At 36.1% G+C, this 15,786-nt stretch overlaps 1 protein-coding gene across 1 annotated transcript in view; it reads left to right on the forward strand.

Annotated features, from left to right (window-relative positions):
- The window catches only part of DCHS2 (dachsous cadherin-related 2), a 301,078-nt gene that overhangs the window by 259,935 nt on the left and 25,357 nt on the right, over window positions 1-15,786 (forward strand). The window contains exon 15 of the mRNA XM_044913075.1: window positions 10,298-10,411. Within this exon, the coding sequence (XP_044769010.1) occupies window positions 10,298-10,411 (114 nt within the window). The remainder of the gene's footprint in view (window positions 1-10,297; window positions 10,412-15,786) is intronic.

Here is a 15,786-nt window from a genome sequence, read left to right on the forward strand (position 1 = left end):
AGGACATTTAGGTTGTTTCTATCTCTTGGCTATTGTAAATAACGTTGCAGTGAACATGGGTGTGCAGACATCTCTTTGAGATCCTGTTTTCAGTTCTCTGGATATACACCCAGTTAGATTTCTGGATCATATGACAGCTCTAATTTTAATTTTTAGAGGAACTTTTATACTGTGTTCCATAGTAACTACACCATTTTGTAACACCACCGACAGTGTCCAAGGATTCCAATTTCTTCATATCTTCACCAACACTTATTATTTTCTGGTTTTTGTTTTATAGCAGCCATCCTAACTGGTGTGAGGTGATATCTCATTGTGGTTTTGATTTGTATTTCCCTGATGATCAGTGATGTTGAGCATCTTTTGAAAAAAAAAAATTTTTTTTTTTTTTTTTGCTACTGACTTGAAGGAGTACCTTACATATTTTGGATATTAACTCATTACCACATAAAGAGTTTGCAGATATTTTCTCCCTTTCCATAGGTTGCCTTTTCACTCTGTTGATGGTTTCTTTTGTTGTGTGGTAGCTTTTCATTTCGATGTGGGCCCATTCATCTATTTTTGCTTTGGTTGCCTGTATTTTTACTGTCGTATCCAAGAAATCATTGCCAAATCCAATGTCATGAAGCATTCCCCCTAAAAGTTTTCTTCTAGGAGATTTACAGTTCCATGTCTTACATTTAGGTCTTTAATCCTTTTTGACTTAATTTTTGAGCATGTGGTAAGGTAAAGGTCCAAATACATTGTTTTGAATGTGGATATCCAATACCATTTGTTAAAGAGACTAACCTGCCCCCAGTGTGTAGCATTGGCACCTTTGCCAAGATCATTTGAAAATATGCATGAGGGTTTTTTTTTCTGGAATCTCTGTTCTGTTCCATTGGTCTCTATACATCTATCTTTATATCAGCATCACACTGTTTTGATTACCGTAGCTCTGTACTATTGAAGTTAGTAAGTGTGAAGCCTCCAGCTTTTTTTCCCTCAAGATTGTTTTGGCTATTTGGAGTAATTTAAGATTTCATATGAATTTTAAAATTCTTTTTTTCTATTTCTGTAAAAAATGCCATTGAGATTTTGACATGGATTGTATTGATTTTGTAGATTGTTTTGTCTGTAGTAAGTCTTACACTCCATGAACACAGAATATTTTTCCATTTATTTGTGTCTTCTATGATTTAGCAATATTTTGTAGTTTTTAGTGAACAAGACTTTTGCCTCCTTGGTTAAGTTTATCCTATCTTTTTTTCATGCTATTATAAATGGGATTGTTTTCCTAATTTCTTTTTCAGATCGTGCACTGTTAGTGCATAGAAACACAGCTGATACTTGTGTGGTGATTTTGTATTCTACAACTTTGCTGAATTCATTAATCAGTTCTGTGTGTGTGTGTGTGTAATCTATAGGGTTTTCTATATATAAGATCATGTCACTAAATACAAGAATCATTTTATTCTTTTCTTCCGATTTTGATGCTTTTAATTTCAAAGCCTGATATCTCTGGCTAGGACTTTCAGTACTAGGTTGCATAGGAGTGGTGACAGTGAGAGCATTCCTTCCTTATTCCTGGCTGAAAAGCTTTTTGATTTCACTGTTGAATAGGATGTTAGAGCTATGGGCTTTTCTTCTATGGCCTTTATTACATATGGTAATTTCTTTATGTTCCTAGTTTATTGAGTGTATTTATCATGAGTGTGAGTTTTGCCAAATGCTTTTTCTGCATGTATTGAGATGATCATGTGATTTTTATTCTTTATTTTGTTAAGGTGGTGTATCACATTGATTTTCATACATTGAAACATTGTTGCATCCCAGGGATAAATCCCACATTGTTATGACATACCATCCTTTTTAATGTGCTGTTGCATTCAGTTTGCTGAATTGTTTTGAGGATCTTGGCATCTAGATTCATTGGGGATATTAGTCTGTAGTTTCCTTGTGGTATTTCTGGTTTTGGTAACAGAGTAATGCTGGCCTCATAAAATAAGTTTGCAAGTGTTGTGTTCAATTTTTTGGAAGTGTTTGAGAAAGATTGGTGTTAATTCTTCTTTAAATGTTTGTTAGAATTCACTAGTGAAGCCATCTGATCCTCTTTATGGGGAAGTTTTTGATTATTGATTCAATCTCCTTAGTAGTTATACATCTATTCAGAATTTTTTTCTTTCTTCAGATTCAATTTTGATAGAGTGTGTGTTTCCAGAAATGTATTCTTTTCTCCTAGGTTATCTTATTTGTTGGTGTATCATTGTTCATAGTACTCTCTTATGATACCTTTTATTTCTGTGACATCATTTGTAATATCTCTTTTTTCATTTCCTTTTTTTAAATTTTTTGTCAGAGAGAGACACAGCAAGAGAGGGAACACAAGTAGGGGGAGTGGGAGAGGGAGAAGCAGGCTTCCCGCTGAGCAGGGAGCCCGATGCGGGGCTCAATCCCAGGACCCTGGGATCATGACCTGAGCCGAAGGCAGACACTTAACCACTGAGCCACCCAGGCACCCCTCCTTTTTCATTTCTGATTTTTGTTATTAGAGGCTTCTTACTTTTTTTTGTCTAGGCTAAGGATTTGTCAATTTTGCTGATTTTTTTTAAACTCTTAGTTTTGGGACGCCTGGGTGGCTCAGTCGGTTAAGCGTCTGCCTTTGGCTCAGGTCATGATCCCAGGGTCCTGGGATCAAGCCCCACGTCAGGCTCCCTGCTAGTGGGGAGTCTGCTTGTCCCTTTCCCTCTCCCTGTGCCCCTCCCCCCTACTTGTGCTCAAGCGTATGCGCACACGCACTCTCTCCTCTCTCTCAAAAAAATAAATAAAATCTTAAACTCTTTAGTTTTATTGATTTTCTTCTTGTTCTTTACTCTCTATTCCACTTATTTCTGTTCTAATATTTATTATTTCTTTCTTTCTGCCCACTTTGCTTTTAGTTTGTTCCTTTTTCTAGTTCCTTGAGGTGTAAAGTTAGGTTGTTGATTTGCAGTCTTTCTTCTTTTTTTTTTAAGATTTATTTAAGGGTGGGGGGGAGGGAGGAGCAGAGGGAGAGGAAGAGAGAGAGAATCCTCAAGCAGACTCCCTGCTGAGCACAGAGCCTGATGCGAGCCTGATCCCAGGACCCTGAGATCATGACCTGAGCCAGAATCAAGAGTTGGCTGCTTAACCAACTGAACCACGCAGGTGCCCCTCTTCCTTCTTTTTTTAATGTAGATATTTATTATTGTAAAATTCCCTCTTGGTCTTGCTTTTGCCACAGCCCATGTCTGGTATGTTGTGCTTTTGTTTCATTTGTCTCAAGATATTATCTAATTACCCTTTAAAGTTCTTCCTTGACCTACTAGCTGTTCAAGAGTATGTTATTTAATTTCCATGTGTTTATGAATATTCCAGTTTTCCTTTGCTATTGATTTCTATTTTCATTCCATCATAGTCAGAAAAGATACTTGGTATGATTTTAATATTCTTAAAGTTGTTAACACTAGTGCTGTGCCCTAACATGTGATCTGTTCTGGAGAATGTTCCATGTGCACTTGAGTGTATATATGGGAATGTGTAATATACTTGAGAATGTGTATTCTGCCATTGTTGGCTGGAGGGTTCTGTGTATGTCTCTTAGGTCCAATTAGTCTATAATGTTTTTCAAGTCCTTCATTTCCTTATTGATCTTCTATCTGGTTGCTCTATCCATTATTGAAAGTGAAGTATTGAAATCTTCTACTATTATTGTGTTACTATCTGTTTCTCCCTTCAATTCTGTCAGTGTTTTCTTCATATATTTAGGTGCTCTGCTGTTAGGTGCATATATATTTATAAATGTTTTATCTTCCTAGTGAATAGAACTTTTTATGTAGCATCCTTCTTTGTCCCATGACAGTTTTTGACTTAAGCTCTATTTTGTCTAAGTATAACCACAGTTCTTGCCTTTTGGATACTATTTGCATGGAAGATCTCTTTCTATCTTTCCTCCTGCAGCCTATACCTGTCTGTATATCTAAAGTGAGTTTCTAGGTGGCAGTATATACTTGAATCTTCTTTTTATTAATCCATTCAGCTATTCCATGTTTCTTGATTGGAGAGTTTCATCCATTTACATTTTTTTTAATTACTGATAGGAAAGGACTTAGTATTGCCATTTTTTAATTATTTTCTGTATGTTTTTCATTTTGTTCTTCTTTTCTTCTCTTGCTGCCTTCCCTTGTGTTTCATTGGTTTTTTTGTAGTGACATGTTTTGAGTCCTGTCTTAATTTCCTTTTTTTTTAAATTTATTTTTATTTTTTTTATTATTATGTTATGTTAATCACCATACATTACATCATTAGTTTTTGAGGTAGTATTCTATGATTCATTGTTTGCGTATAACACCCAGGGCTCCATGCAGTACATGCCCTCTTTAATACCCATCACCAGGCTAACCCATCCTCCTACCCCCCTCCCCTCTAGAACCCTCAGTTTGTTTCTCAGAGTCCATAGTCTCTCATGGTTCATCTCCCCCTCCGATTTCCACCCCTTCATTCTTCCCTTTTGTGTTTCTTCCATAGATATTTTCTTTATGGTTACCATGGGGATTACGGAACACATCTTATAGTTTTAACAATCTGTTTTAAACTAGTAACAACTTAACTTCAATCACATCCAAAAACTCTGTTCCTTTACTTCTCCTTCCCACTTTATGTTATTGATTTCACAAAGTACATCTTTTTATATTTTTATCCATTCACATAGCTTTATAGGTATAGTTATTTTTTATGCTTTTATCTCTTAAATTTTATACCAGAATTAAAGGTGATTTATGCACCACCTTTAGTGTTAAGAGATTTGGTATTTGTCTATATATTTACCTTTACCAGAGAGCTTCATATTTTCATATGCTTTCACATTGCTGTCTAGTGTCCTCTCAACTGGAAACATTTAACATTTCTTGTCAGGCAGGTTTAGTGATAGTGAACTCTCTCAGCTCTTGTTTATCTGAGAAGATCTTTATTTCTCTCTCATCTCCGAAGGGCAGTTTTACTGGATATAGTATTCTTGGTGGCAGTTTTTTTCTTTCAGCACTTTGAATATATCATACCACTCCCTTCTGGCCTGGAGTTTTCATAAAAGCTTTTTGGATCATATACTGTTGCTGTTCATTCAGTTTCTCCATAGGGGATGAGGTCTTGGGCTTTATGCAGCCATCTTGCTGACCTCACTCCCAACTTTCTTAAATGCCTGAAATATGTTCAGCATTTCAGTGGCTGGATGATTAAAAGATAATGGACAATTCAAAATCATCCAAACGTTTAAAAAAATCTCAAGTCAGTCATCAATATGAAAATACTTGCATTGCTTAGAAATGACAAAACTAAAACTCTGCAAATACTTACTCATGAACAGCTCTGAATAAAATATTTTTATTATTATTTTACCTAAATACTTCCATGAATATTGATTTTTCTAGTCACATAACATTAATTGTTACATAATTCTGCTTTTAAGTAAGTAGTTCACTGCTGCTACAGATAGTATTAGTTTTTTAACTGATTGTAAAGAAGAAAAAACAAGAACATTGAATGTATTATACTTTTTGATGCAATATTAGACTTAAAGTAAAATTCATAAAAGCTGAAAATGTAAATTTTTCTGTATGTTTCAGTTGCCTCATGGGAGTTAAAGGTACAGTGTTGGTTTTCATTTTATCATTTCTACCTTGGTGCAAAATGAACAGTAATTTTAAATCTTCTCTAGATGCCCAGAGACAGACTTTTATCTAAAATGTGCATGGGGCACCTGGGTGGCTCAGTCGGTTGAACATCTACTCTTGATTTCAGCTCAGGTCATGATCTCAGGGTCATGTTTTGAGTCCCGTCTTAAAAACCCCATGACAGGCTCCATACTCCATGCTCAAATCAAACCCCATGACAGGCTCCTGCTTGAAATTCTCTTTGTCCCTCTCCTTCTGTCCCTCTCCCTTTGCCCCTCCCTCAGCTAGCATGCATTCTCTCTCTCTCCCTCTCAAGTAAATAATAAATAAATAAATATATAAATACATAAATAAATAAAATGTGCACAATAAGCTGGGGTGTCTGACTTGCTTAGTCAGTGGAGTGTGCAACTCTTTATCTTGGGGTTGTGGGTTCAAGACCCATGTTGGGTGCAGAGGTTACTTAAAAAATAAAATCTTTAAAAAATAAATTAAGTAAATTAAGTAAAATTAGCACAGATAAGCCAAGACCTAGAAGGATCCTTTAGATATTTCCTCTTTTTGGGGACAGTCTCAAATTTAAACTTCATCTGAGGAAGAAGATATATAAATATTTGCCACTCTTTGCTGACTTTAGCATCTAGTTTGAAGTATTTTCAATGAAATCCTTTGTGTGCTACAATTTCATTTGATATTATGAACATTTTATTTGCAGTAAAAATAAGATTGTTCCTTTTATGTGGGAGTCCATATGTGATTCTTATTTACAATTCTGTGCTTATCTTTATTTTTTTACATGCAAGTGATCTCCATGTTTTGTTTTATAATCTGACATATAATTAAAGCATCCTAATCCATGGAGAAAAGGCCGTCAGCAAGACCATACATCTTGTCTGCATAGCTGTTTCTTTTCTTACTGCCATTCTTAAGAACATATGACAAGCCAGTTGAAATAAAATTTCTGTGTTTAAAAACTAAATTGTATCAGGAAGCACAGAATTGTGATTGAGCACTAAAGATAAAACATACTGCACTACTATGAAGGCATATTCCTACTGAAAATGTAAGGCATTTTTATATTAACAATATGTCTCCTAAAGTGTAACAAAATAAGCCTCAGATTATAATGCAACTTGAAAGATTCTCAACATGTGCAGCAACTTGATTCCACCATGATTAATTAAAATCCTTTACATTGTCAGTAAATGACTTCATAACTGGCTTGAAAAGAACCACCATTTGGAAGCCTCAATAAATGATTTTAAAACTTTGTCACAGTTTGTGTTAAACATAACATTTTAAAGAGAGTAATGTATCCAGTTTTGGTTTTCCCATTCTTTCTCCATAATGAATTCTATTTTATGCCTTTTCTCAATGACTTTTCAGTTTTGTGAACAATATCACATACTTGTTTCCTTTAATACGGATAGTGATCATTGCATTTGTCTTTGAAGGTTCCTGGGGAAAATATTATGTGTTCCAGGGCCTTTTCTTTATTCTCTTCTTTTTAGTGAAACCCTTTTAAGTATCCAGGAAAAAGAAAGTATCTATTGATTTGGCCTGGCTTAGGGATTTTTTTACTGTAACCTGTAGCAAGATGGCTTTTGAGCTTGTTCCCTGAGGCTTGCACAGTAGAAGTCAATGCAGAAGCCCAGCAGAGGTCTTAAATAGGTGTTGTTGTTTTTTTTTAACTACTGAAAATCCCAATATCAGATAGTGTATTATAGCAGTGAGTGATTTTTTAATTTATTTAATTTATTTTTTTAAAGATTTATTTATTTATTTCAGTGAGAGAGAGAGGTGGGGAGCACAGTGGGGAGGGGCAGAGGAAGAGGGAGAGAGAAATTCAAGCAGGTCCCGAACTGAGCATGAATCCTGACGTGGGGCTCGATCTCACCACCCTGAGATCAGACCTGAACTGAAACCAAGAGTCAGAGGCTTAACTGACTGCACCACCCAGGCACCCCTGATTTTTTTTTTTTAATAATTGCTGCTGGTTTAGAAGGGCCCTGTAGGCAGAGAGGCATTCTTCAAGCCTCTCAGGCTAGAACACTTCAGTGAGCATCTCCATCCCTTACTTCCTCTGTCTCCTCTATTACCTCCTTTCTTCCCACACTTATTAATATAAAGAACAGTATGAGTGATTCTCAAAAAGGCATGCTAAGCATAAGAAGGCAGCCACTCTTATGATTTTTCAAGTACATGAAATTTTAGAAGCAAAACTAATCTAGAGTTGCAGAAATATATAGAACACAAATATATAGAAAACCTCCTGTGCTCTCGCAGAATTTAGTCCAACTTAGTGGAAAGATGAGATCGGTCTATGAGTATGTTCAGTACAAGTCCATGGATGACAAATAAGTACCATACTCTAAGTGCTAGAAGGGCTGATAACAAAAAGGAGAGATTCGTCTTCTCTATCGGGTATGGTAAATGAGCAGACTCAGGCCTGTAGTCAGGCCACAGCTGTGTTTTGTTCAGCCCATACGATAGCTTATGTTTTTCCCCTAAATTAAATTATTTTCTGACATTTACAAATTGGGAGATTTCACATGAAAATAAATATGAATTTTTGAGCTTCTCTTAAAAAGACCAGAATTTCAAGCATCTGAAAGCCTGCTTTCCCTTCCCCACTAGCAGTGATGAGTTGAAGCTGAGTGTCTCAGGCATATCGGACAGCCTCTGGCTTCCTCCACCCATCTGGCTCCTTCATTTGTCCACGCTTCTTACTTTTACCCAAAGGCATCTGAGTTAATGATCCCTGCTCTGTTCTCATCTCTGACACCACGTCAACACTTGTGTTCTTATCAAATGCTTCCTTTCACTTTTCCTCTTGTGCCTTGCTGACACCCTCCTAAATCAGGCCCCCATTGCTGCACACTTAGCAGCCAGAGAGCCTCTTGCAGAGCCCACCTCTTTCCCATCTCCCACTTGGTACCACATGCATACCTTCACCAATAGGTGGCATCCTGCCAGAGAGCATGAAAGTAAGAGGAGAGGCAGGGATCACTGCCAGAGTGAGCATCCAAAGTAGATCCTGTAAGTTACAGGCCAAAGATAAGAGGATTAGGACCAGTAAAGAACTATGAAAAAGTTTCTCAGAAGTGGTGGGTAAATAGAGAACAAAAGGCAAAGAACAAAGATGAATCTTAAAAAAGAGCAAAAATGACCAACAAGCACCTGAAAAGATTCACAACATCATCAGACATCAGGGAAATTAAAATTGAAACCACAGCGCAAGGACTACCACACCTCCACTAGAATGACTAACATTAAAAAGGCTGACAATACCAGTGGATATGCAGCAACTGGAATTCTCATATCTTGCTAGCAGGAATGTAAGATGGTATAGGACCACTTTGGGAAATAGCTTGACAGTTTTTTATAAAGTTAAACACACACTCACTCTAGGTGTTTACCCATAAGGAATGAAAACGTGTGTCCCCACAAACACTATTACATGGATGTTCATAGCAGCTTTGTTCATAATAGCCCCAAACTGAAAACAATCCAAATGTCCATATGTGGAAAAATGGATCAACACATTGTGGTATGTCCATTCAGTAGAATACACTCTACAATAAAAAACATAATGAGCTCTTAATACACAGAATAACATGCTTGATTCCTAAAAGATTATGCTGATCAAAAGAAGAGAGATACCGTATAATTTTTATGTGTATAAAATTTTAGAGGCAAAACAAAGTAACAGAAAGTAAATCAGTGATTGCCCGGGACCAGAAGTAAGAGAAAACTGACTGCAAAAGGTCAAGAGAGAATTTTTTGGAGTGATGGAAATATTCTACATCTTGGTTCTGATGGTGATTACACAGGTGAATATAGTTGTTAAAACTATATACATATATAATTGTATATATCATACATATATGCTGTATACATATGTATGTATATATGTATATATATAACTGTATACTTAAAATATGTGTATATTGTATGTAAATGTTACCTTAATAAAGTTGATTAAATAAAAAAATAATTTAAAAGGACAGGCAGTTAAAGGAGGAGGATGAATGGGCAACCAGGATAGGAAGTAAAACAGAAGTGAACAGCAAGGGCATGAGATATTACACATGAAGACAACAAAGTGCTAACTTGAGGCCAGAATGGATTTTTGAGAACCTTCCAGTGAAATCCCAGTTCTAATCACACCAATTGTCTCATTACCTCTATCAGTGCTTGCAATTCTTCTCTCATGCTGGGAATCAGTTTGTTCCTATAACTTGAAATGTTATATGTCTGCCCTCCCCACCGACACACATGTAAAAAAGTGTTTTCTATCACACTGCATTGTTTTTTTTTCTTCCAGGGAACTTAGCACATCTGAAATCTACTTTGATTATGTATCTGTTTAATGGCTGTCTGTCTCCTTACTCTAGTTAATGATCACCGTAAGATAGAGATCTTTCCTAACTTGTCACTCTGTCTCCAGCACCTAGCCTGAGATCTGGCTTATTGAAGACACTCAATGACTAATCACTGAATGAATGAACAAATGAAAATGTAGTAAGCAAATAATAAATACCCAGTGTTTGCTCTTGTTTTTCCCTGAAATTTTCTTTTCCTAAAGTTCTTTCTTTCTTTCTTTTTTTTTTTTTACCTAATTTTTACAGGTACTTCTGTTGTGACTGTAAAAGCTGTTGCTCCTGACCCAACACAAGACAGCATTAAATATTCCATTTTTAGTGGAAATGAAGATGGGGTTTTTTCCCTGTGCTCCAACTCAGGTGATCTTTCTCTCTCCTGTAATAGCTTTTTTTTTCTGCTTCATTTAATGTTACTAGTAAGAAATTCTTCTGCAGAGGAAACTCAAAATTTGAAAGATAGAAAAATTAGAGGTAAATAATTTAAAAAAGAAGTAAGAAACAATTTTTTTATGGTAGCTGATGAGAAATTGTGGGAAATCAAGACTACTTATTTGTTTACATGTACTTGCTAAGAATCCTGTTCTTCACATTTGGCAGTACCTAGCCTACCCTTTGAATTTTTGAAGATAAACTGGTTTCTACTTATAATTTACTCATCTATTTGGGAAAATGGGAGATATAGAAGAGAGACCATCAATATTGAGTTTGAATTGAAAATAACCACACATGTCTAGCCGTAGGGCATTTTCATCACGAGATTCTTCTAATTCGCCACTGAATGTCAACAATGCAACAAAAAAGGACAGCTGGAAAGGTTTCTATGTGATGGTAAAGAAATTACTTCCAAATACAGCATGTATTAAATTTAACTTTAATAAGACCATTATTGTGTTTTAAATGAATACCAATTGATTATATGAAACACACTTTTTTGACTAACAACTATGTAGTAGATACATATCTACTGCTGCGTTGTCAAACCTCAAGAAGAATGTTTTCAATAATTTCTATATTACCATACAACTGCCTTATGTAATCTGTACTACATGCACATGGGAAGAATTGAGAGGGAGTAGTTTCTTAAGCAAAGGCCTTCTTATCCCGGGTAGTTTTCTGGCTCTGGTCCATACCAGCTTTGGTCAGCAGCCTTTCTGAGGTAGCCTGCTAGCTCTTCATCTCTTTAACCAAACTTTGCCCCATCATTTGGTTAAAGGGTGGTGCAGGAAGCCTGTTGACAAGAAGGCCTTTGTGAACATCATCCAGCCTTAAGCTTCTAGCAGTCCACGGGTCTGAAGGTCCTGGGAAAGGAGCTGAGATTAGAATGTTCAGAAAGAAGGAGAGTAGCAGAGTTTGTACAATTTCCCAGGCTACCCACATCCTTCTGTCACCTCACCCTTAACACAGCCCAGGCTTGGCCTTATTTTTTCAGGAGTCTCTAAAATTCATGTAAAATATGCCTAGGGTTAGTCCAAAGGGGACTTTCACAAAAAACTCTTCATTTTTCAATTAAATATTTATTTATGTTGAAGTTTATTTCACAAGTTTATTGTGAAACAGCTGCAAGAAGATACGCTAAAACATAGAAAATTCTTTAATGGCCATGTACTTGCCATCCATCTCCAGAGATGAGACATTACTGGAACCTCAGGAAGTCCCTGTGTCTCTCTACTTTGATCCAAGGCAATCCATAACCAGTCATCTGAGTTTGGCATTGATCACTGCCTTTCTTTCTTGATAATTTTCCAACTGTGTCTGAATTTCTAAATGATGTGTTATGTCCTTTTACCTTGGTTGAAACATCATGATAGAATCATGCTAATGTCCTCTCATCTATGACTTGATTCTTTTGCTCAACATTTTGACTGTGGTGCATACGCCGTTATGCACACATTAGAGAGGAGTAGCAAAGAAGTATGTACCTGCTGCCAAGGTGATAAACCAGAACCCAGCCATTATCATCAATGCTTCCTTTGAGCCCTTTTCCGATCGCTTTCTTTCTGTCCACGGCTGCAGGCTGACTAGTGTCCCTACTTCAGGGACAATCATTCCCTTGTGACTTATAGTAAATGCATTTCTCTACAATAAAACTGGTTTATTTTTGAATTTTATATAAATGGATTAAGAGTCTGTGTATTTTATTGGGATTCGATTCTTTTTATTCAAAATTAGAATCTTTCGTGTTAATGTGTGCAGATGGGTCTTTTTCACTTTCAGTTCTTTATGGCCTTCTGCTTTAAGTCTGTGTCACAACTTATTTATCCATTCTACCATTGATGGACAGTGAGGTTTTCCTGTCTGGGGATATAATAACAAACACTGTGAGGAGCGACCTCATACATGTCTTCTGGTGCATATGTGAGGAGTTCTCCAGGCCCCAGAGTCTAGGCTGGGCATATACATCAGAGGATGCATATGTTCAGCATTACAGATAGTGCCAAATTGTTTTATGAAGTGGTTTGCTCCACTTTACATTCCACCAGCACTGAATGAGAGCTATCACGGTTGTTTATGCCCTATTTTCTATTGTCAATCTGGTGGGTGTGAAATGGTATCTCACTGCGGTTGTCATTTGCATTTCTTTATTACTAATGAATGTGAGCGATTTTTTTCACAGTGTATTGGCCATTACTGCTTTCTCCCATGTGAAATACATTTTGATGCACTTCGTCTATTTTTCTACTGGGTTGTTTGTGTTTCTCTTTCTGAAGTGTAAGGATTTTTAATAAATTTCAGTAGCATTTCTCCTTTGTTTTTTGTTGCAGATATATTTTACAGTTTGTGACTTGTCTTTTACTCTCTTACTGGTACATTTTTATTTTGATGAATTAGAATTAGTCTTTTACTTTATGATTTTCCCATTTTGTAAGTGAAGAAATTCTTCCCTATCCTGAGATCAAGAAAATATTGTTGCATTGTCTTTTAAAATTGTTAGTGGTTTTCCTGTGTTTCACGTTTACATCTATAGTGCATCTAGAATTTATTTTCCTGTTTTATGAGTTAGAGATAACTTTCCCTTTTTCTTTTTCTTCTTTTTTTTTTTTTAAGAGGATTACCAGTAATTCCAGGGACAATAACCTTCCCCTGAGACCTGAAATACCCCCACTGTCATATGTTGTTTCCATAACTGTTTACAGGATGCTTGACTCCTTTGCACTCATCTCTTGGTCTATCCACACACGAATACCACACTCCCTTAATCGCATAGACTTTATAATCAATCTTCATACCAAGGAAGCAGCCCCATTTTCATGTTCTTCATGAGTATATTAGCTGTTATTGGCCCGTTGCACTAATATGAATCATTGTATCCACTTGCCAGATTTTCACACACACACACACACACACACACACACACACAGGCCTATTGGGATTTTTTCCCGGGAAAGGAGATTTATTCATAAGGCTTTGGGTGATGTAAGAGCTATCCACACTTTTCATACATGAAACCCAGGTAATCATGACATGCACATTTGATTTCAGGTGAAACCTCCCTTGAATTAACAAAGAAAATGTCCAAAACAATTGCATGGCCTCAATCTAGAATTTAAGTAACTAACTCATCAGGCCAAAGTATCCTCCTCACAAAGCTCTGTATAGCGGTGCATTGTAACTAATAATCATCTACCAAAGCTCTTCTTTTCTTTTATTTTAACTGTGGTAAGAACATTTAACATGAGATCTACTCTTTTAGCAAAATTATAAGTGTGTACAATACAGTACTGCTAACTCTAGGCATAGTGTTGTCCAGCAGGTTTCTAGAACTTATGCATCTTGCATAACTGAAACTTCATACCCACTGAACAGCACTTCCCCATCACCATCGCCCCTCCCCCATGGCACCTGGCAACCACCATTCTATTTCCTGCCTCTAGGAGTCTGACTATTTTAGATACATCATATGTGTGGAATCATGCCATATTTATGTTTCTGTGACTGGCTTGTTCCACTCAACTTAGCGTTCTAGGGATTCATCCATGTTGTCACACATGGCGGGATTCTCTTTGTTGAGACTGAATAATATGCCATTGTGTGAATACGCTATACTTTCTTTGTCCATTCAGCCATCCATTTAGGTTACTTGAATTTTTTGTTGGAATTGTATTAATTCTAAATATCATTTTGGGGAAAGCCTGTATCTTTGCAGTATTGTCTTCTAATTCAGGATAATACAGAAAAATCACATCCATTGTTTCCTTAAATATATTTTAATAAAGTTTTAATTTTTTTATAGCAGACTTGCATGGTTTTTGTTAGATGTAGTCTAAATCCTTTATACTTTTTCTTGCTAAAGTAAGTGAAAAAAATGCTTTTTATGACAATGCTATTAGGTATACTTGAAATTAGCATTTGTATTTTGATTTTGTATCTAGAAAACCTGTAAACTACTGATTCTAATATTTTTCTGAGCATTTAACATATATGATCATTACCTAAAGATGGACCATCTTCCCTGTGTTTGCTGGAATTATATAGCTATTTATCTTCTTTTAGTGGTTAGCCTAGCTATTTTAACATATATAATTGAAGTCTAACATTAATCAATGTCCTGCTCCTGAATAATACAAGAGACTTAGAATTCTTTATCTCCAGATATCCCTTTTTCAACTTATAAGCTCCTGTGGGCCACAATTATAGTTCTTTCTAATTAGACATTATTAATATTTTTTTCTCTGTTTTTTTATTATGTTATGTTAATCACCATACATTATATCATTAGTTTTTGATGTAATGTTCCATGATTCATTGTTTGCGTATAACACCCAGTGCTCCATGCCCTCTTTAATACCCATCACCAGGCTAACCCATCCCCCCACCCCCCTCCCCTCTAGAACCCTCAGTTTGTTTCTCAGAGTCCATAGTCTCTCATGGTTCGTCTCCCGCTCCGATTACCCCCCGCCTTCATTTTCCCCTTCCTACTATCTTCTTCTTCCTTTTTTTTTTTTTTAACATATAATGTATTATTTGTTTCAGAGGTACAGGTCTGTGATTCAATAGTCTCACACAATTCACATCGCTCACCACATTATTAATATTTTTAAATAGATTTCTGTGCTTCTTTGCTAACTGTTCTTTCTTACATCTCAAACTCGCCTCTGGTGTCATTTTCTTTCTACCTGAAGTACATCCTGTAGTGAGGGTCTGTTGTAGTAAACTTGTTCAGGTTTGGTTGTCTAAAAATGACTTTGTTTAATTCTTGTTTTTAAAAAATATGTTTGCTGGTCTTAGAATTCTAAGTTCACGGTTATTTTCTCTCATCACATTTAAGATATTATCCACTGCCTTCTGGTTTCCAGTTGTTGCATTAAGAACTTAGCTATTGATCTAAATACTGTTTATTTGTATCTTTTTTGGAACTCTAGTTAAACAAGTATTGAGCCAGACACTCTCTCCTACATCTCTTTTGCACATTTTTCATCTCCTTGTCCCTTTCTCTTCAATCTTTATTTCCAGAAGTTCTCTTGGGTTCCTTGTATACAATTCCTGGTCTCACAAAAAAATAATCTTTTTTTAAAAGTTGAGGTATAGTTGACACACAATGTTACATTAGTTTCAGGGGTAAACATAGTGATTCAACAAGTTTATATGTTATTCTACTCTCACCACAAGTGTAGCTCCCATCTGCCACCATACAACGTTATTATAGCATCATTGACTATATTCCCTATGTTGTACCTTTTAACCCCATGATTTATTCATTCCATAACTAGATGCCTGTAAAAAAGTAATCTCTTCTT

This window comes from Neomonachus schauinslandi, chromosome 2, assembly GCF_002201575.2.
Source record: "Neomonachus schauinslandi chromosome 2, ASM220157v2, whole genome shotgun sequence".
Classification (NCBI taxonomy): domain Eukaryota; kingdom Metazoa; phylum Chordata; class Mammalia; order Carnivora; family Phocidae; genus Neomonachus; species Neomonachus schauinslandi.